This window comes from Carassius carassius, chromosome 8, assembly GCF_963082965.1.
Source record: "Carassius carassius chromosome 8, fCarCar2.1, whole genome shotgun sequence".
In the NCBI taxonomy this organism is placed as follows: domain Eukaryota; kingdom Metazoa; phylum Chordata; class Actinopteri; order Cypriniformes; family Cyprinidae; genus Carassius; species Carassius carassius.
Genome location: NC_081762.1, coordinates 23,077,340 through 23,099,296, shown reverse-complemented (window position 1 = coordinate 23,099,296; position 21,957 = coordinate 23,077,340). Strand labels below are relative to the sequence as shown.

The window sequence follows — 21,957 nt, the reverse complement described above, 5'->3', positions numbered from 1 at the left end:
CCGAGCAAAACACTACAGTGATAAACTGCATTGAGGAGACTTTACAAGACCATTTAAAAGAGTTCTGACACGCTGAGGTTTCTTATACTTGGAAGTAGTTGAACTTACTAACAGACACAATGATGATAGATCTTGAGAGTCAGTTTGCTGAAGAAGGAGCGCTACCCTTACCGCAGGTGATGGTGTCGAGGAGGAAGTCCGGTGTCTGGCGGGTGTGTGGGGTCCTGCTGGCTGTGGCCCTGTGTGCCGCCGCCGCTGTCTGCTTCACATTCAACAAGGTGACTATCCTGAGCCACACACATCATGCATGGCACTGTAAATATGCCATTTCAGACACATATGTGTGCATTACTGTGTACTTATCGTTACGTTTCTTGTTCATTCTAGTCTCAGAACAATCAGGAAAGTGGAAATGGTGAGCTTAGGCTCACATTAAGAGATCATCTTTCAAAAGAAAATGTATCTTCCAAGGCTGCGATCCATTTAACAGGTAAACTTGATTCAGTAAATAAACACTAAACATCAGCTATCCTCAGAGTGCAATCAAAGTTTAAGCAGCTTCGCGCTGCATTATACATCTTAAATATATTGCAAGAGTCCAAATACTTTTAGGGGTGATTGTATTAAGTTTTATCATTTGGTTATGCATCTAAAAATGTGTGTCAGATTTCACTCCTATAGAAAGAAGTACAGTTTTAAAATGTGTCTGTTTTTGTTAATCAAAGGCGAGAGTTACTGTATAGCAGTCAAACTCTACTCTAATTTGACATTTCATTCATCTGTCAATTAGAAGATGCATGACATGCTCTCATCCTTGAAAATGATACAAATTGAGAAAAAGATTATGACCCTGATTACAGTAGATAATAGTAGATAATTACAGTAGATAGTTTTGATGTTTTGTATCACACCTGCTAAAACAATGAAATATTGAAATTTATAGACATTCAAATTAATTTTAAAAACATTAATGTATTAAGTATCAATGTAATGTGTCCATAATTGAACGGACAGGTATTTTTTACAGCATTCATTAATCTAGGTTAGTGTTACTGTATACATAGGGTACTACTTTGTTTATAATATATGAATTAATGTTCAATTAGGCAATGTCAAATGTAAAAAGTTTATTATCTACTTGCATTGTTATGACTTGCATTCACCAAGACCATAAAATAAACCACTATGGCACAAGTTTGTCACTTGATGTCTGCATCCTGTAGCAAAGACCTATTGAGAAGCACCGACTCATGTTTCAGTTGTTTTCTCTTCTAGGTGCATATGACCCTGACGTGTGTACGGACAACCTAGACTGGAAACAGAACCAGGACCAGGCTTTTGTTTCAGGTGGCATGAAATTAGTGGACAGAGAGATCATCATTCCTAACGACGGCATTTACTTCGTCTACAGTCAGGTGTCTTTCCACATCAGCTGCAAGGCTGACGTGACTGAGGAACACGAGGGCGTGCACATGAGCCATGCAGTGTTGCGCTTCTCGGAGTCCTACGCCAGCTACAAGCCGCTCTTCAGCGCGATCCGCTCGGCCTGCGTGCACGCGGCTGACACTGAAGACCTGTGGTACAACACCATTTACCTCGGAGCAGCCTTCAACCTGCGAGCTGGAGACAAACTGCGCACCGACACCACCACAGAACTCCTGCCCCGCGTGGAAAGCGAAAACGGAAAGACCTTCTTTGGGGTGTTTGCTTTATGAGATGCACTCAAATATCCGAGGAAACAGGACACAGTTTTCTATAAATATTTATACGAAGGAACTTTACGTTTATATATGTATTTATATATTTATTTATATATTTATTTATTTTTACATGTACTGAATATGGCACTTGGACTGGACATTTGTAAATGCACTAGACATTTCAAGTCAAAAATACATGTAAATGACTGTGTAATGCGAATGTTAATATTGTGTATTTATGATGAGTTTATTTATTGAACTATTCATTAAGTTAATGAAAATGCACTGTCTCTATATAACTCTGATGTGTGATTTGCATTTTCTCTGCAATTTCCATCTTTGCCTTTTAATCAGCTTTGTCTTTGGTTTATGATATTAGGCTTCTGAGAGAGCAAAGAGTAAAAACGCTGATTGTGCAGAGGTGTTACAAGGTATTAACTTGTACAAGTGCTTATGACACACCAAATCGATGACATCATGACGCAGTTCAATCTCCATCTGTGTTTGGAATGGAATACAAGTAAACTGTAGTAGAGTATAGCACTATACTGCCAGTATATACTGTATCTCAAAATGTATGCATTAAACCGTAAACAGTAAAGCAAGTCCAATATCATTCATTAAATAAATATGGTTGATATGGATTTTTATGGGCCTAGTTACAAAATATAACTTTTGGGATCTTATTATTATTTAATATTGGTTTATAGAATGCAACAGTGACTGCCAACTTTATTGGTTCTGGGAGTATTTCTCCGAATCATTTTTTACCATTGTGATCTAAAAAAGTCTCTGTTATAAGCCATGAACCAAACCAACAAGATATGAGATAAATGACAACTTTTTCAACAATTTCATACTTCAATTTTTGGTTTGAAGCAAAAAAGAAATATAAAAATTTTAGACTGGACAAAAAGACAAAGGTGTAGATGTAAAGAGGTTATTGCAGAGGAAACATTGGCTGGGATGAAATATCTCTGCATAAAACTATTAAGATGTGTGTATTTAAAATAAGAAAGCAGGGTACTAGGTATTGCATTTCATTGCACGTTTCCACTGACACTACAGAGAAATGAGTGTGCTTTTGGTGAGGGGAACTCCCTACCACACACCACCATGTCAGGCTCCAGGGAACACTGCATTTTTGTGGTTACTTCAGGCCTATCTGTTACACTTATTAATCAACAATGGTTGAGGAGCTATAAAATCAGTGGGTTTTTATGACAAAATACAGTGGAAAGACTTGTGCTTGAGGCATTGGGGGATATTGTGTAGGCTACATTATGAGTGTAATTTGAATTCGCCAACAGCTATAATCTGCCATCAAATATCAATTGGAGTTCATATTCACCTAATAATTATGATATGTTTTTATAGGAATGTGCTTGAAAAATCAATCAGCATCTATTAAAAGAGAGTTAACTGTGAATGCTGCTTTTTAACTAAAAGTTAGAATTGTCTACTCCGGACAAGGGTATTTCCCATAAATCTCAGGCCAGGGCAAGACGCTGTGAAAGTGTTAACAAATTACTTTCAACAGACAACCCCTGCAGCAATATTACAGACATGCAAATTAGTAACACGTGCGTAACACATGCATGGAAGTGAATAATTACATAACATTAAATCTATGTTGCATTGACCAAAAATGTTTAATAACTGGAACATGGATTTTGACAGAGTAAATGATGTTTTTACCTGCTTTAGAAACATTCCAGTAAACACTGCTGATAAAGATCAGTAAAAATGGGAGAAATGGTGTTTAAAAGCACGCGTGGGAGTGAAGATGTGGGAGAAAATGGGAGATACTTAGAGCATTGAAGTGAATTATTCATGGGATATTGTTCATTAAAAAGTGTAGCGTCTTTGTCTTGACAGTATATTGTCGCAAACAAACAAACCAAAAAGCCCACCCATCACAGATGTCACAAATAAAAAACCCCAGCGTTAAATCATTTTCCTGAGGAATTCAAATGACAGAAAATGTACAGCTCATACAATCAAACAGATGTAAACTGATAATATGTAGTGCAACATTATTACTTAGAATTGTTTCATATTTTAAACTGCAGAAGACTTGTTTGGAAACCAGAAAAAGCATCAAAGAATGCTCTAAATATATCTCAAAAATGTAAATGCAAATGGCATTAACTCTAGAAGTCCCTTTTGACTGGGACTTCCACTGAAATGCCATCAGATGCCTCATCATATTCTTTTATTATATCAGTTTTCTCATATTCACACAGTCAGCGCTGAAGGTGACTGAAAGTGCATCAAAATAATGAACTGGCAAGTCTTACGCTGTCCCTAGGGTAATTATAAAGTGGCTTCTGTGAGTGCAATGTGACTCATCGAACACAAAAACCACTGAAGAGATGAAGAGTTTAAAAAAAAAATGTAGCAAAAACTACATTTATTTCACCATAGACACCAGTCCAATAGCGTTGTACAGAATCTATCATAGTACAAATACAAATATTTTTCAATACCACATACGAATACCTTTGACGTTATATACTTCATACTTTGTGCAAGAGAATACATTTATCATGTACATTTAGCATTTACACAATTAACATTAGTGCATGTCATCGTCTGCATGAACATCACTATCATGATTATTATTGAACCACCATTTGACAAGAAATGATGAATGAAATATTAGAGTAGGCCGATAATAAACACCGTGGTGGGGTTTGTACTCATATTCATGACATCCTGGAGAGTCATCTTGTATCAGCGTATGTGTAAATCACCAGAGCACCATTTAGCCAATCACAAGTGCTTATGACACACCAAATCGATGACATCATGACGCAGTTCAATCTCCATCTGTGTTTGGAATGGAATACAAGTAAACTGTAGTATAGCACTATACTGCCAGTATATACTGTATCTCAAAATGTATGCATTAAACCGTAAACAGTAAAGCACGTCCAGTATCATTCATTAAATAAATATGGTTGATATGGATTTTGATAGGCCTAGTTACAAAATATAACTTTTGGGATCTTATTATTATTTAATATTGGTTTATAGAATGTGACAGTGACTGCCAACTTTATTGGTTCTGGGAGTATTTCTCAGAATCATTTTTTACCATTGTGATCTAAAAAAGTCTCTGTTATAAGCCATGAACCAAACCAACAAGATATGAGATAAATGACAAGATTTTTCAACAATTTCATGCTTCAACTTTTGGTTTGAAGCAAAAAAAAAAAATATATATTGTAATGATATCAACCTTCATATTCATCCGGAAGAAGGAGGCGGGAACCGGCGGACAATCAACAACATTTTAATAAAACAAAATAAACACAAAACAGCGCACCAGCCCCTCACGGACGACTGGTGCGCATAAAATAAAAACCAAAACACAACTAAAAACCCAGGCCTGGTCCTCTCTCGTCCTTCACTGTCGTCGCTCCAGTTTTATATCCTTCCATCTCCTCCATGGGCCTCGAGACCGGTGGGACGAACAGGTGCAGTTCATCTCCAATCACTCCCCCGGCCTCGCTCCCATGTCCCTCGGCCCCGCCCCACTCGTCACATACCCCCATCGCCCCTCGCAGGCCGGGGGGTACTCCCGAGACTGCGCTCTACTCCCCCCCCCCCCCTCCCTCCGGGGGGGCCGCTCCCGGGGACCTGCGGGAACCTGGGGGTAGGACAGGCGAGGCGAGAGAAAAGGAGATGGAAGGAGGAGCGACAGAGACGAGAGAGGGGAGAGAGGAAAAAAAAAAAAAAAAAAATTCCGGTTCCCAGACGCACCGCTGCTCGGCCCTCCACCAGCTGGGTGATCTCCTCCGCGGTGCCTGGCGGTGGCACTGGACGGCCCTCGGCGGACGGCACGACACTCCTCCGCCGCCCGGTGGACGGCGACGGCTCCTCCGGTTTTGGGCAGCCGGCAGGAGTCCCCCGTTCCCTGCTCCTCCCCGTTCCGGCGGAGGCAGCAGGCTCCGGCCACCTGGCGAACGGCGCCGACTCCTCCGCTCCCTCACGGACGGCAGCCGTCTCTCCACATCGTGGGCGGCCGGTAGCGAGCTCGCCCGTCCCCGGCAACTCGCTCCAGTCCACCGCCTCGAGCGTCCATGGCGGCACACTCCTCGCCAGCTCGATGGCACCGCGGATTCACCACAGCGGCGAGGGATCTTCAGCAGCGCGTCCCTCCTTCTCCCGGGCTTCGGCACCACTGTAATGATATCAACCTTCATATTCATCCGGAAGAAGGAGGCGGGAACCGGCGGACAATCAAAAACATTTTAATAACAAAATAAACACAAAACAGCGCACCAGCCCCTCACGGACGACTGGTGCGCATAAAATAAAAACCAAAACACAACTAAAAGCCCAGGCCTGGTCCTCTCTCGTCCTTCACTGTCGTCGCTCCAGTTTTATATCCTTCCATCTCCTCCATGGGCCTCGAGACCGGTGGGTCGAACAGGTGCAGTTCATCTCCAATCACTCCCCCGGCCTCGCTCCCATGTCCCTCGGCCCCGCCCCACTCGTCACATATATATTTTAAGACTGGACAAAAAGGCAAAGGTGTAGATGTAAAGAACTACAATCCCATGAAGCACTGCAAATGACAGACGCATGAGATATTTTTGGTGCAATTTACTTGCAGTTCTCTGATTGGTGGAGATTCTCTACAGAATCATGGGTAATGTTGTTTTTCCCACAAGGAACTCACTTGATTATTTGAAAAATGTGTTGCAATATGGGCTGATGGCTTCAACAAAAGATTATCAACCTTGTAGCTGAGAGTAGTTCTGTCTTTAAAGATTTAAAGTTACTATTACAAAACGAATTTCCTTAAAAAAAAATGAACAGGATTTTTACTTTGTGAACCTGAATATTTCACTCTATTCTAGTTTTCAGAGATTTCATTGTGGTATATGGTACCCTTCCACACCCAGTATGCATACTACTGTATATACTACACTAAGGGTAGTATGCTATTCCAAACACAGCCCATCAGCAGCAACATTCCAAATATTATGAGGTATTAACAGTTCTCAAAAAATAATGAGCAATGTGCTATTGTCACAACCACTTATGAATAGACAAATGACTCTCATCGTCCCTGTAGGGATTTTTCTTTTTTTCTGTACATCCCGTCCCTCTAAATGAGAGAGTCTTTGCCACCGCAAAGAAGGAAATGAAGCAGACGAGATGAACCATTTATAGTCCAGCTGAAACTGAGGAAACTTTGCTGTACAGGCCTGCTGATGAATCCAAGATATAGTAAGAGTATACAAGGGTCAAACAGACACACAGCTGTGGAGAAAAGCTGCCATTGAAGACTGTCATTTAGGGGGTGCTGCCGACAGGAAACATTTTATTACAGATGAGTTGACCAAGTTCCTCTATACTGGGTTTAGAAATCACGTACTGTACTGTACAGTAGGGAAATGTAACATGGTTTTTTAAGTGACAAAGCAGCTGATGAGTGTGTGAATGAGTGTGACCAAGTAAAGTACCGCAGTGCACGCTCAACTAATAAACTCATTTCCCTTTTTTTTTCTTTTCCATTACTGTGCACCAAACACACAATGAAGATGGTTGCACAATGCACTTTTGATGTTATCTGCATTGCAAAGTAGCAGCCTTCTGCAATGCTTTCAATATGGCAGGTGGCATTTAGAAGCAAACTGCATTACAATGCTGTGAGATTCAATCTGCAGCTTTCAGCGACAAGGGGGATCTAATAAAAATAAAACCACCAAATCTGTGATGAAATTACGTCTCCTCTGTACAAAGACTTCAAACGCCTTCAACAGCTTTTGACTGGTAATATATTATCCCAGCATGCTCTGGGAGAAAAGCTGGCTATAAGCAAACCAACATTTCATTACATTGTTGCAGCTTATTGCTTATAATTGCAGCTTATTAAATTTTTGTTTAATAAAGGAGTTATGAGTGATTTTTGTCACCTTAAATTGGCAGGGTTTTGCTATAAATTTGCTAAGGTATGGTGTGTTTCTTCAAAAATATCCTTTCTTCATCGTAAATGAAAGGGATTTTTTATACCTGCCTGATGAAAATCATGAGTCTGATCACTTAAAAAAACAATAGCACACCTCTCTTCAACAAACTACACGATTTGAGGTATCAAGTCTGTGATGCAAGACAGGAATCCCTAAAAAGGGAGTTCAAAATGAGGTAATGGGTTAAAAAAACAGGAAATGATAAATCTTTTGTTCTTGGTCACGAGACATTTCATAATACTGTCAGCTGTAAAAGAATGTTTACGAGGTCATGTAGAAATTGGAAAATTGGTAGATTAAAACAGGATATGAAGTAGTCCGAAGTAAAACGCAGTTCAAGTATGATGTCAGCAACACTAAGATCAAGGGTTCGACTCCTAGGGAACACATACTGATAAAATGTAAACTTTAGACGTACTGTAAAAAGCACTGGATAAAAGCATCTGCCAAATAAATGTAAATGTAAAAAAAATGTCTATGTCGTTACCACACTGACTCGCGATTGCATATTAAGCACTTGGCAGACTGTAATGAAAACTGCAACATCTTCACTACATGAAACATATCGCAATATATATATTGCAATTCAATGTCATGATATCAAAATGTGTGTGTGAATCGGTTAGTCTCAAATTTAAGAGTTCAAATTTAAAGGGATAGGTGACCTAAACAGGAAAGTTATGTCATTAATTACTCACCCTCATGTCATTCTGAACCCATAAGACACAATTAAAGATATTTCTGATGAAATCTGAGAGCTTTCTGACCCTCCCATAGACAGCAATGCGACTAGCACGTTCAAGGCCAAGAAAGGTAGTAAGGACAATATTAAAATAGTTCATGTGACACGGACTAATGAAGGTCTCACAGGTTTAGAATGGCATGAAGGTTAGTAATCAATGACATGAATTAATTAATTTTCATTTTGGGGTGAACTATGCCTTTAAGGCCTTGACACACCAAACCAAACTAGCAGCAATGACAGCTGACTGTTGTTGCCTCGTGTTCACGCATCTGTCTTAAACATACTGCGATGGCTACAGCCAATGGCCAGCTAGCAGCTACAAAACAACTGCATGTATCAATAGTCTGAATATGTCATTCAGAAAGGCAAACCAAAACTAAGACAGCATATATACATATATATATATATATATATATTTGTTTTTTTTTATTCCAGATGAAAAATGTGAAAATATTTGGTCATTGGATGTTCAGATGACAAAAAATTAGAACAGCCTTCGATCTGCGCAGTCTTGACTTCTTTTCTTGCATTCACGACTTTTGCTTTTGTTATCATGCACTTGAATGTTAAACCGATCAGCCAATCAGAGTTCTCTCTCAATGAAGGATAATGGTTAATTGGCCAAAAGGCCCCCTATAGATCTGAATAGTGCCAACGTTGCTGAACACACCACAAAAACTAGTCTGACTGATGCTCTACGATGGCCTGACTCTGGCCGATGTCAGCTTGGTGCGTCATGGCTTATATTCAGACAACCTGATTGAACTGTAGGAAACATGAACAAAAAAGATAAACGTATCGAAAAATTGTGGTATTACAATATTAATAGATTCCAAAATATTAGTATCTTAAGGGAATAATGATGTTCTTAGCATGTTATCATTCGTCCACAATTTTCCGAGTCAAAATCAGCTGAGGGTTACTCATCTGAACACTGAAATGGTTCATAGCATGTGTGGTTTTCAAATACGGTGACACATCAAATGATGCAAATCAAAGCCAGACTCTAGAGCCTCCTGTGTATAACCTCCCTATAATCACAGCAAGTGTCAATCAAGGTAGCTTGTTTTTCTCCCCCCTTTCAGTTCGCTGTGTCCCCACTCGCATTTGATCCCAGTTCCTCGCGGTTCACTTGTAGAGGAGCTGCAGTCGGCCGGGGTGGCAGCTGTTGCGGTTGATCTTGCCGTCGGGCTGGTAGAGGGTGGAGGTGTTGGAGAAGGTGGGAGGGAGGGAGTGGTTGTCGGAGGCAGGGAGGGGGTATCCTGGAGGCGGGAGGAGCGATTTGGGATCGTTCTGAGGAGCGGGGAGAGATGGAGAGCTGTGGTTCTGACTGGAGGAGGTGGGGCGTTTCCTGGAGCGCAGGGCCTGGCGCTCTGACAGCTGGTTTCTCAGCTCTGATACACGTTCCTCTTTCTGTCGGGAGAAAACAAGAGGCGAAATGAGAAACTAGTTTCTGCTGAGCTTAAATATATTATCAGTTATGAAAACCTACAAAACTACAAACTCCATATTCCATTAATTTCGGTAATATATATATATTTTTTTGCCATGGTGAAATGGCAATTCTATATTAGTAATATCAGCTTTATTTTCATGAAAATTTGATAAATATATAAAATATATTATGTCCTGTAATGAATATATAGAGTGAATAATATATTTGGGGTAGCTATATTGTTAAAATTTGAAGATTTTGTCCAGATATTAAGTTTCTCCAGTTGATCTGATTATCATGTGCATTACCCTGTCTAAGATCACAGCGTTCAATTTCTGAGGCAGAGACAATCATTAGAAACTATGTTTGGTGTTTTTACTTTCAGATTAAGGCAAACGGGAATGAAAGTGGCATACATTATACCACTGATCTTTTCAAGAGCATCAGTTATGTACATGGAAAATGATGTGATTCTCCACCATGGTCCATAAAATTACAATGAATTATACATATAATGAAATGTAATGTATTATTGAAATCTACACTTACAGCACATATATATTTTCCTTGAACTCATGTTCCATTAATAACAAGTATAATTCTGCATTGTTACCACCCCAGTACACATCTGGACTAAAATGAAAGGCGTTCTCAATTCAGTTGTGAAATGTGCTCAGTATGGTGTTTATCAGGCATCCTCAAGCGTGTGCTGGACAAAGTGAAGCTGACACAGAACCTCCTGGATGATCTTCTGCAGCTCTTTGTTCTCTCTCTCCAGCTGGCGGGATTTCTCTTCATCGTTGTTGTTTGTGGATGATCCAGTCTTCATGGTCTCCTGCTGGTCCGACTGCCATTCACCACGAGTGATAAGCCTCCGCATCTGCATCAAGCACACAAAAACACCACACGGGGTTTAACTACAGACCACAGAATATATACAGCCTTCTATGTAATACTTTTTAAAAATAGTAAGCGAAAGTAAAGCAACAGACAACAATAGAAGTGATAAAAGTAATAAAAAACTAAAAATTACAAATAAAATTAGACTACATTCATTGAGTCATAGTGTTATTATCTTGTTACTATCTGCAATTTACTTTTGCATACGAGAGCCTCTTAGCAGTCCAATTAAAGAATAATTCAAAGAGATAAGGTTCATAAATGTTGACTGATATTGCTTGGGTTGCTCAATTCATTCTTCAGACTGAAAACGGATGGGTGAAGTGCATTGTGGGATACATTGTTCCACACATTTTCCCAAATGAAACAGAAAGAAGAAAGAAAATATACTATGCATTCAGCAAAAAAGGTCTGGAGCTGGGTTATTATTAACTAAAATTATGAAAACAATTTTGTTAACTGAAATAAAGACGAAAACAAAATATAAATATTAGACAAAAAAATGGAAGTGTTGAAGGACTAATGTTACAAACTGGAATAATATATAAAACAAAAACTAAAAATGATAAAAGCAAAAAAAAAAAAAAAGACAAAATTTAAAATGATAACTGAAAATGTAAAAAAATAAAAGCTAAGGCAAAATATTAATAAAAAGTGTAATAGTATAAAAATAATTAAAGAACACTGGTCTTGGTGTATACAACATGTCGTCTTTCTCTGTATACATAGCAGCTCTTATTGGCTGTTGTACAAAAGTACTTTATGTCTTTACTTTCATCTCTTTCATATTCTCCTGAGATGTGTAATAACACCTGTCTCCTCTGCTGACACTGATTGCACCACATCTCCATAACATCGCCACTCAGAGCGCTTCAAGATTTCACGAGCGGACCGCTGAGAGAGATGCATATGTCACACATTTACACGCCTCCCCTGCTCTAGATATCCATCATTAATATTCATCACTGTAATGCAATATTTACATTAGTGCTCCTTCTTGTTTTGAGGAAATGATCTTCTGTTGTACCTTAGGGACGAAGAGGACAACTAGAGTGATGTAGACGGAGAAGATGATGGCCAGCGAGGCGAAGGCGAACGAGGCGTCCTGCTTAGACGACAGAATCATGGTGACAGGAGCCGTTATCATACACAACACCTGAAAGAAAGACAAACAATCACATGTACACGTGTCTTCAACTAGGGATGTTTACATAACCGTTTTCACCCCTCATTTCTTCAGTTTTCTACTGACAATGTCCAAAATTGTTGTTACTGTTAACCTGTTAACTGTCACTCAGCCCCTCGGTGGGACGCCTACGTTTATTACAGTTAAATCTAATCATGACAAACTATATATCGTTGGAAAGGTCTAAGACTCCTAAATAGATACTTAACCAATCTTTTTTGTTAAAAATTATGTAGGAAAAGTAATAGATTAATTTATGGCAAGAGTGCACCTCAAAAAACTACATTGTAACAGGAGTCCTGACCTTTGTCAAAAAAAAAGAAGTCTTCTTTGTTGCCTTTTTCTCTATCACACTTTAGAAATCATCAGAAATTATATATCACTTGAAAACATAAAATCCTCAAAATTCATCCTTTGAAACCCATTTTAAAATAAAACATTGCATTACCATAAGAATGGTACATAAAAATCATGTTACAAATTTTTTTCAGTCATGGATTATAAAAATTTAGGTTTGGATCATGCACTTTCAAGTCTATGTTCAAAAATCTTGTTTCCAATAATTGAAATAATAAAATGAAACAAAATAAAATTAAGTAAAATAAAATAAAATAAAATAAAAACAGATTATAAAATGTTAAAATTAGAAATGCTGCCTTAATTTGAAGTACTAAAATCACTAAAATTAAAAATGAAATAAAAATTATCGCAAAGTAAATAATTAAAAAACCCCAAAACTAAAAAAAAAAAAAAACATTACAAAACTACGGAGCCCCGCACATGACACGCAGGAAAAAAATAGTAGGCTAAATCTTTCCCTCGATTTACTAAAACGTGCACACGATTACTATTGCGTTCCCTTGATTTACTATTTCATTCACTCAATTTATAAATTGTGCGCACAATTTACTAATTCATTCCCTCGATTTGCTAAATCATGCGCATGATTTAGCAAACTGAGGGAACGCAATAGTAAATTGAGGGAACGCAATAGTAATAGTGTGCACGTTTTAGTAAATTGAGAGAACGAATTAGTAAATCATGTGCACAATTTCTTTATTTTTTCTTGCATGTCATGTGCGGGGCTCCGTACAAAACACATTACATGAATATATATATATATATATATATATATATATATATATATATATATATGCATAGAGAGAGACAGAGAAAGCTAATCTTATCAAATAATAATAAGTAACATAATATTATATAAATAATACTAAAATAACAAATATCAAAAGAGGGTTCTGTAATATCTTCAAAATTATGTTTTTGAACCAATGTTCTAGATTCTTAAATTATGAATTGCATAAATCATGCAAGACATGTATTGCATTATAAATTTGATAAAAAAAATAAAAATAAAATAGCTAATTACATAGCTAGCATTTTATATATACTAAATACGTAAAATTTATATTTTCACAGTTTTTGGATAATTTTATCTTCCTTCTACATGTTTACACAATACATATTAAAATGTTTTCTAATGATTTCACAATTATTTCAGTTAAAAAAAAATCTTTTTAAATTAATTTATGATTGCAAGTCTGGGTATGGGACAACATTTAGCAAATAATTTAGTATATGCATAAATGAATATTCATTTGACATTTAGTAATAAAGTATATGCATAAATAGCCATTGAAATGTAGCAAAAATTAATGATTATATATTTACAAGATCGTTTATAATGTGTTCATATAACAAAAAAATTATTCTGAAAGCAGAGGTGAGGAGAACAGAAGCCAGGAGAGAAAGAAGCATGAATCAATAAATATTGATCACCAGTCAGTCATTTCTCACAAAACCAGTAAAACCTTATCCAGGCAAACAAAATGTTGTCTGGCATCAACAGAGGTGCTGTTTTTCTTTTTTTTTGCAGGGTCATTATTTATTTGGACAGGGCAAAAAAAAAAAAAAAGGCACAAAGCAGTCTCTCTACATCAAAGCAGTTTACAGCTGGACTCACAGCTAGCCTACAGCTTTCACAAAGCCCACCTGAATCACACCATGACAGTAATGATGTATGATGTATGAAAACCTGCACGCTTTTAGCTTAAAATGCATCGTAATGCTAAATAATGCAAACAGTAAGTGAATCCTGAATGCAAAAGAGCAGCAAGCCAAACTTTAAAATATTTTCTTTCATCTTCCAAAGAAGAATTACAGTCATATGTCTTTGAAACAACACGAGGCTAAGTAAATGATTTACAGTATGTCATTATTCAGTCATGCTCAAACCCATGTGACTGTCAGTTCTTCTGTGGAACATGAAAGAAGAAATAAAAAATAATGAATACAGTATATATTGACAGTTAAAGAGATAATTCAACCAAAACGAAAAATCCTGTTATTATTGACTCATCCTCAAGCTGTTTCAAATCCGTATGAGTTTATTTCTTCTGTTAAACACAAAAGACAGTATTCTGAGTGTGGGTAAGCGAACAGCTGCTGATCTCAACTGATATCTAGAGTATGGAAAAAATAAATACTTTGGAAGTCAATGGTGACCAGAAATTGTTTGGTTTCTCACAGTCTTCAAAATATCTTCTTTTGTGTTCAACAGAAGAAGAAGAAGAAGAAGAAGAAGAAGAAGAAAAAATAAACAGGTTTGGAACAACTTGAGGAGTTAATGATGACAGAATATATATTGTATGCATCATGTAGAAATTGTTATATTACTGAGAGGAGGTTATTAATGGTGACCTACCCAATCAAGCTGAACATCAAATTAAAACATTTATGTTTAACATTGTACATGGTCTCTTCCAAATAAATCATATTTATTTCAAAAACCTCCATGCATTCTGTTTCTTGATTTGGGTTTCAAACTAGTCCTCAGAATATGAATTTAATAAATCTTATCAGTTTGCTGTGAACTGCAGCGCTCTTGTCTTTATTATTGTCTTCCAAACTGCTGAAATTCTATAAAGTGTTGGCAGATGGCATCTGAAATCATTTCTTTAGCAGAATGGGCATTAACAAAGGGCCAGGAGTCAGCTAGTGACTTAGAAAAGAGAGAGAGAGAGAGAGAGAGAAAAGATTAAAATGCAAAATTCGGCCCCTTGCTGATCTAAAGTCTCTCCCTCAATTTGAGCTTAAATTGGGTTCAGTGTATAATGGATAATCCTCGGAGGCCGAGATGAAGAGAGACACACTGCTTCAAATTAAAAGCTTACAATGAAAAAGCTGATGGACAAAAGCTTTGTGCTTTATTTCCAATTGACCTTCACCATAGAAAACAGACCAGAAGTCTTTATGGCAAATGAAAGTAGATTCCTGTGTATTTACCCCTTCACACTATGAGTGTGTTATCAGCGTGGTACGCGCTGCTTTCCTGACTCGTGAGCCTTGGGGCGGCACTGAAATGCTAAAGTGGAACAGATGAGATGATGTGCAAAAACAAACAACTTTCAGCATTACTGAGGGCCCACTTTACTTCAGTTTTCGAACTGCTTTAGAGCTCCAGTCACGTCAAACTGACGTGCACGCTTATTCCCGGTGATGAGGGGAAGCTCTTTTCCCACCCCTTCCCTGTCCTCTGGAAAGCTCGGCGTCTCTGGACAGGATTCGAGATGGCAGGCTCAGACACTTCACTTCCATCAAATCTAGCAGAGCCACACTGAAGAGCTCCAGGAATGTTCTTACTGCTCATGAGTGTGTTGTGACACACAACAGCTATAGACGGACGCTGCGTCCAATTCACATGGCGACTCCCAACTAGGCTTGAGCAACGAAAGAAAAAAAAACACTGTGGTGCTATTTCAGTCACGTCAGCTGAACAGTTCTACCTTTTAATTGGACAAAATTTGGTTGAAGACTGACATTTCAAATGTCACCCAAGGCGCTCTTAAAATGTCCAGAGGGATAAGTATAAAAAGACGAACAGACTCACAGAGACGTTGTAGATGGCCATCCCAACAGCTCGGTGATCATTTATTTTTTCAGTGGACACAGATTTGGTTTCATAAGCCAGAAAAATACCCAGAAGGAGCAGCAAACCCTTATAGCCATAAACGACACCTAAAAGACAAAACAGAGACAAAAATAATGAACAGGTTTTCAAAACATCCTTTTTATTATTCCTTCCCAAATCACTTCAACACTCACTAATGATGGAGCCAATGCTGCTGTGTTGGGCCACTCAAACAAATAGAGCAATATAGTTTATTTATATTATATTAAAGGGATAGTCTAACTTAAAATTAAAATTCTGTTAATAATTATTCACCCTCTTGTTGTTCTGACCCCATAAGACCTTCGTTCATCTTCAGAACACAAATTAGGATATTTTTGCTTTCTGACCCTCCCATAGACAGCAATGCAACCAACATGTTAAAGGCCCAGAAAGGTAGTAAGGACATCGTTAAAATAGTCGATGTGACATCAGGGGTTCAATCATAATTTATGAAGTTTTTTGTCCATGAATGGTGTTTCAGGAATGACAAACGTGAGTGTAAAAAATTACGTGAGTGGATCGGCTAAATTGTTCCACGAGTCATTGCATCTGACAAGCTGATGTCAATAAAGAGCTGTGCATGAAGTGATGAAGACTGTATTCAGAGTAACAAACTTACTTACAGCAGTAACAAGTCTGTGTTGGCTGAATATATTTAGAAGAGATTTTATTATAAGAGAAGATATTTCGAATAGTAATGCATTAAGCATTTTATTATACCATTAATAATTACCTTATTTATTCATACCGTAGTACAACAAAAGTAAAAGTACAAAAATATATAGAAAATAATAATATTTGGTATAACAGTCATTTTAGAATAAATCCAAAAGCAAGTTGTGATAAACACAAGGGAGTGGAAATGAGCTGATGAGGGATCCTCTGCTATCATCTCTTGGTTATAATAGTCATTTCATATTCATATTAAAAGTCTTTGTTTTCCCACTATTTTTTCATCATTAACGAAAAGTGAATCTTTAAAGTGAATTTTACTGCATAGGCTTCAGAATATTTATTAGTGTTGAAGAAATGCGCACTATAGATGAACAGTGGGTAATGGGCAGTGTTTTTTGTTTTGTTTTTATGTTTCATAAATTTGGTACTGATAACAGTTCAACATTATTTACCTCTGCCTGTCTTTGGGGTCTTTGCTATTATATTCCAATATTTTTTTTTGCCTCAATTAGCTAGTTTTAGATTAAGAGTTGTTTTTTCACAGATGTCTTGCTGCTGTTTAATAATTTAAGTTTTCAAAATTACATTCTGTTCTGTAAATGCATTGTCTGCTGGTTTATTTAGCTACTTTTCAGTACACCACATTAAGTATGCCACTTAGTGCTGTAAGACTTTGAATGTTAATGTGCAAATTAACACCTGACAGCTCCTGTGTGTTGGCCACAGTTGCAGTTAAAAAACATAGAAGGGTAGGGAAAAAGCATTGCATGCTTACATCATACCATTTCCATCAGAAATACCTTTATTTGTGTTCTGAAGATGAACGAAGGACTTACAGGTTTGGAACAACATGAGGGTGAGTAATTAATGACAGAATTTTCATTCTTGGTTAAACTATCCATTTAATATACCAATATAATATGATATTTTGATTATTTACTGGGATCAGTGAGAAAAAAAAAAAAATCTTCAAATTGATAAAAAACCAATTCATACAAAGGCTTTACCTTTGAACTTTCTATTCATCAAAAATTCCCTGGTGTTTACATTATTAATATTGATATTAATCATAAATGTTTCTTGAGCAGCAAATCAGCATATTAGAATGATATCTGAAGGATCATGTGACATAGAGGACTGGAGTAATGATGCTGAAAATCATTTTAAAATATATTACAATAGAAAACAGTTATTTTAAATAATATTTCACATTATTACTCTTTTTACTATATTTTTTGATCAAATAAATGCTGCTTTGGAGAACCTCTTTCACAATCTCAAACTTGTGAATAATAGTGTAAATTACTGTCATATTTATTAAATCAAGCCAAAATCAAAATGTCATCAAAATTATAGGTTTATTTTTATTAAATATTGTATTTTATTTTATTTATTTATTTTTACAGGGCTTCAAAAACAATGTACAACAATACCAAGCACATTTCATTGAGCTTTCATTTGTTACTACTGACTGTTGCTTGTCTATTATTTATCTTCACCTTCTTGTCTGACCATTCAATTTCTTAGTAAATACCGCTGGTGTAATGAAGGTCACAGAGCGGGGGGTGCAGATTTAATTTGCTGTGCAGAGTGTTTGCTAAAAACCAGCTCACTCTCAGATGATCATTTCAAGTCATTTCAAGTTAATTTGGCTTTGGATGTGACAAAAAATGGAGCTACCTGAGTGGGTGAGCTGTTTACTATGTAATTAGTCCATCCATTTCCATCAGTCTGATGTATTCAGGCCAATGCAAACATGATAGGTGGACATTATCGCACTGACAGGGAAATCAGTCAGTCGCAGGCGCTGCCTGCTCCCATGACTTTTGCCTGTATCTAACCATTCATCCCTTACATCCACGCCTTTATGATCTCACTGGGAACTCTGCTATATTTAGTTTGTTTTAGTTCTGTGCGATCAATTATTTTCTCATCCAGATGTCGTGAAAGAGCACTGCCGTCCAGGCATCCTTGGACCAAATGTCCTAAATGGTTTATGCAGAGAAACTGTTATGACAGAAAGTATTTGCATGACAGGTCTGTTTACAGGCAGCTGTGCTCATTTCTCAAGGACTTAGCCTGAAGAATACACTGAAGGCTCATTTTATAGACCATAACTGGAAGAGCAAGGCCGGTCCAATTTGTCTCATAAAGGTAGCAATTAATTTGTTTAATTAGTTAAACGTTTACAAGTAGGAAACACCTGAGGAGAGAGGCTGAAGGTCGAAACCACTAGGGTTCCTTCATTAAATCCCTTTCACTCACAGGCTTATAGGCTTTGTTCAGACAGCACATTTTTTGTGTGTGTCCAATACCATGACAAGATCATGACGACCACGAGCTATAAGTCTCATTTATTTAGCATGCACCATCTGTGTTGTTTTAGTATCTAATTTAATAGAGGAATTAAGCAAATCGGATAATGACACAAACATGGTAAAAAAAAAAAATTACGCTGACCACAAGCTGCACACTGCAATTCCCACCTTGTGGGTCAATTCTGAGCATTGTTCATCGATGACACAGCAGACTAACTCTAACCTTGTGAAAAAAAATAAAATAAATCACCTTAGCATAAAAAATTTACCATGCAAGTGACTAATGTTTTCAGACACTTACAGATCTGGCCACTGAGAAAGTGTATGCAGATGAAAGGGATCACATATGACTGACAATTATTATTATTTTTAAATATTGTTTTATAATATATTTAAATATTTGTCCTGTATGAAAGCTATAACACAGTTTATCCTATAATCGCAGGCATATAAGTCCAACATTTAGCAAGGCATGAAAACATTTAATCTACCTGAGGGAAGGTGTCTTTCACTACTCTAAGTTAATGCTGTTAAACAGAGGGGGAAAAGTACATGTATAAAATGTAACTTCTAGTGTATTCTTAAACTTGGACCTCATTTTATTGAAGTAGAAATTCAAGCACTAGAAGCAGCCCACACTCTCAAAGTTTTCTTTAATTGAAAAATATGCATTTTCATTCATTCATACGCAATATGGTTGCATTAATAGCCTATTTTACTTCAAATTTAAGTGCCATTATTAAGTTCCATAGATGTTCAGTTGTTACGCTTTCAAACTTCTTGCCATTTATATGTATGCAATTTAACAGTATTTTCACCAGCAGTCGCAATTCTATAATGGCACAATTTACTATTTACAATTTTGTATGGCAATTAAAATGCTTTTTAGAATAATTGTACATAAATAGGTTAAGCAAAGCAAATGTGATTATTTCTTAGAACTTTTTAACTGCAGGCAGACATTATGATACAGTAGGCCTACAAATATTTTGTTGGAGATACAGTATGCGAGCAAGAAATAATTGATCAAAAAAATGCATAATAGAAAGAGCAAAGGCAGTGCTGAAAAGGCAGTCTGAAGAGAAGAGTGCACTAATGCAAATTTATATACTAAAGTTTGAATTATATTATTGTAATAGCTATAGCCAGTCGTGAACTAAAGGCATGAATGGGCTGATCTAAGACATGAAAATCCCACTCCTGTCCTGGTCTGGGGTTTTAATGCTTTAGAAAGCATAACCATTAGCTTGGGTCACATGAGGTACCTCAGCCAATAGTGTAATTGAAGAGACTGGCGTTCAAAGTTTTTGAGTTAGTTTACATCCAGAAATGTTTATGTTGCATAGTTTAATTAGTAATATAGATTAGAGTGTTCGTCTTGTGATATATGTATGTTTAATAATAACTGATCACTGGTGTAGGAGGATCTTGCGCATAACTGCAGCATTGTTGCTGTATGTTAGCGGATAATACAAATAAAAATCTTGCAATGCTGAGAAATAGATCTTGTCAGTTTTTTTTAATCCTGCAATTAGACCTAAAGCCTATGATTACAATAAAAAAGTCTGTATGATGAAAAATCTTTTTTTTTTTTTATCAGGTATAAACATGCATATCATATCCAAATAAAAAAATAAATAAATCAACGATTTACTCACACTGCACATTGTTTTGAAATCAATACATGTTTGTAATTGAAAAGGTTTTAAGGCAGCTTTTTATGTGCAATCTTTAGTTTGTTTTTATTAGCTTTCAAATTCTGTCAGTTTTATAGCTAACAAACAATATGGATTTGAAGACATAAAATGTTGTTTCCAATAATTTATTATACAGTAAATAAAACAACTTGTGAATAGTCAAATAACATTATTTACTTAAGAAAAACAACAATAGAGGCTAACATAAGTTAAGGAATTAGAGCAACTGGCAACTGATGCGTACTTTTAATATAAATTCAGTTTTGTACTGAAATACAAACAATATGTACAGTTAGACTATAGTGCATTTTCCAGTATTCATCATGTATTTTCCTACTTGAGCCATCTGGCTTTGTACAGTCTTTTATTGTTTACAAAATAACTCAAAGTCATCTTTTCGATTAGAATGAGACGTTTTTTTTCAATAAATTACACCCGTTTTTTGTGAAAAGCACAAAGCTTTATTGCTGTTACTGGCAGTCGCACTACACACAATAAATGCAATCGAAGACATGACATTTCCAAGCATACTGTCCCTGCTGCAAGAATATGACACATGCCATGATTTCTGCTATCCAATATATATATTTTAATCAGTTGCCAGGCCACCGGAATTTCTCACGGTGTTCCCAATCCCGGACATTTGCATGCGCTACTCTCAAAATATCATAACTTTAATTTCTAATTGCTACGACTTAATTCTTGAAATGTTGACTTCATTCTCAAAATATTTCAACTTTAATCTCATACTGCTACAACATTATTCTTAAACCTCAAAGTATTTAAAGTACTCTACAAGTGTGCACTGAAAATAATTAAGCTCACTTCTTTCTGTCGTACGTTACTGGAAATATGCAGCATCACTCCTCCAGTGTGATCCAGACAGCTCAGTCTGCTCTTTAAAATGTCTAAAGGATGCTTGACTACACTGAGCATCTAGATATACACCGCTTATAACGCATCATTTAATCATCATTTGATGAATCACTACCAGCATGATCCCTAGAAAATGTACACAAACATCTCTTTCAAAGAAAATTCAGTTTACCGCCTGTTTTCTCCAAAACCAACTTAATTTAAATATGCCTGCCGCAGCAGTAAATCAGTACAGGGTTAAACTGAATTACGAGTGGCTGGTAAATCAAAAGCAGGCTTTTGAACTGATAAAATTCAATTCTACACGATTAAAAATAGATATACATATAATAGTTTTTTCTGAAGTGATGCCATAGAAGAACCATTTTGGGTTCCCCAAAGAACCTTTCAGAGAACATTTCTTAAAACTAGATTGAAAAGTTTGTAGACAAACTTTAAGTTGGCTTGAAAATGCCTAGCCAGAAAGTTTTA

At 36.7% G+C, this 21,957-nt stretch overlaps 2 protein-coding genes and 2 long non-coding RNA genes across 7 annotated transcripts in view; 3 read left to right on the top strand and 1 right to left on the bottom strand.

The window, feature by feature from the left end:
• Positions 1-1,715, top strand: tnfa (tumor necrosis factor a (TNF superfamily, member 2)). Its single transcript, XM_059555332.1, has 3 exons — positions 1-278; positions 388-490; positions 1,276-1,715. The coding sequence occupies exons 1-3, from the start codon at positions 120-122 to the stop codon at positions 1,713-1,715; spliced, it is 702 nt and encodes a 233-aa protein (XP_059411315.1). The 5' UTR covers positions 1-119.
• Positions 1,716-2,469: 754 nt separating this feature from the next.
• On the top strand, positions 2,470-6,295 carry LOC132145573 (uncharacterized). Its single transcript, XR_009434487.1, has 2 exons — positions 2,470-2,623; positions 6,243-6,295. It is a non-coding gene; the product is annotated as an uncharacterized LOC132145573 (long non-coding RNA).
• A 2,558-nt stretch (positions 6,296-8,853) lies between these two features.
• LOC132145569 (gamma-aminobutyric acid type B receptor subunit 1-like) overlaps positions 8,854-21,957 on the bottom strand; it is a 131,232-nt gene continuing 118,128 nt past the window's right edge. For all 4 annotated transcript variants that reach the window (XM_059556692.1, XM_059556690.1, XM_059556691.1 and 1 more), the window contains 4 exons: positions 15,858-15,985; positions 11,795-11,923; positions 10,604-10,747; positions 8,854-9,845 (listed from right to left, as the gene is read on the bottom strand). In XM_059556692.1, the coding sequence (XP_059412675.1) occupies positions 9,561-9,845; positions 10,604-10,747; positions 11,795-11,923; positions 15,858-15,985 (686 nt within the window). In that variant the 3' untranslated portion in view covers positions 8,854-9,560. The remainder of the gene's footprint in view (positions 9,846-10,603; positions 10,748-11,794; positions 11,924-15,857; positions 15,986-21,957) is intronic.
• The window catches only part of LOC132145572 (uncharacterized), a 229,446-nt gene continuing 224,884 nt past the window's right edge, over positions 17,396-21,957 (top strand). Inside the window, exon 1 of the long non-coding RNA XR_009434486.1 lies at positions 17,396-17,483. This is a non-coding gene — a long non-coding RNA (uncharacterized LOC132145572). The remainder of the gene's footprint in view (positions 17,484-21,957) is intronic.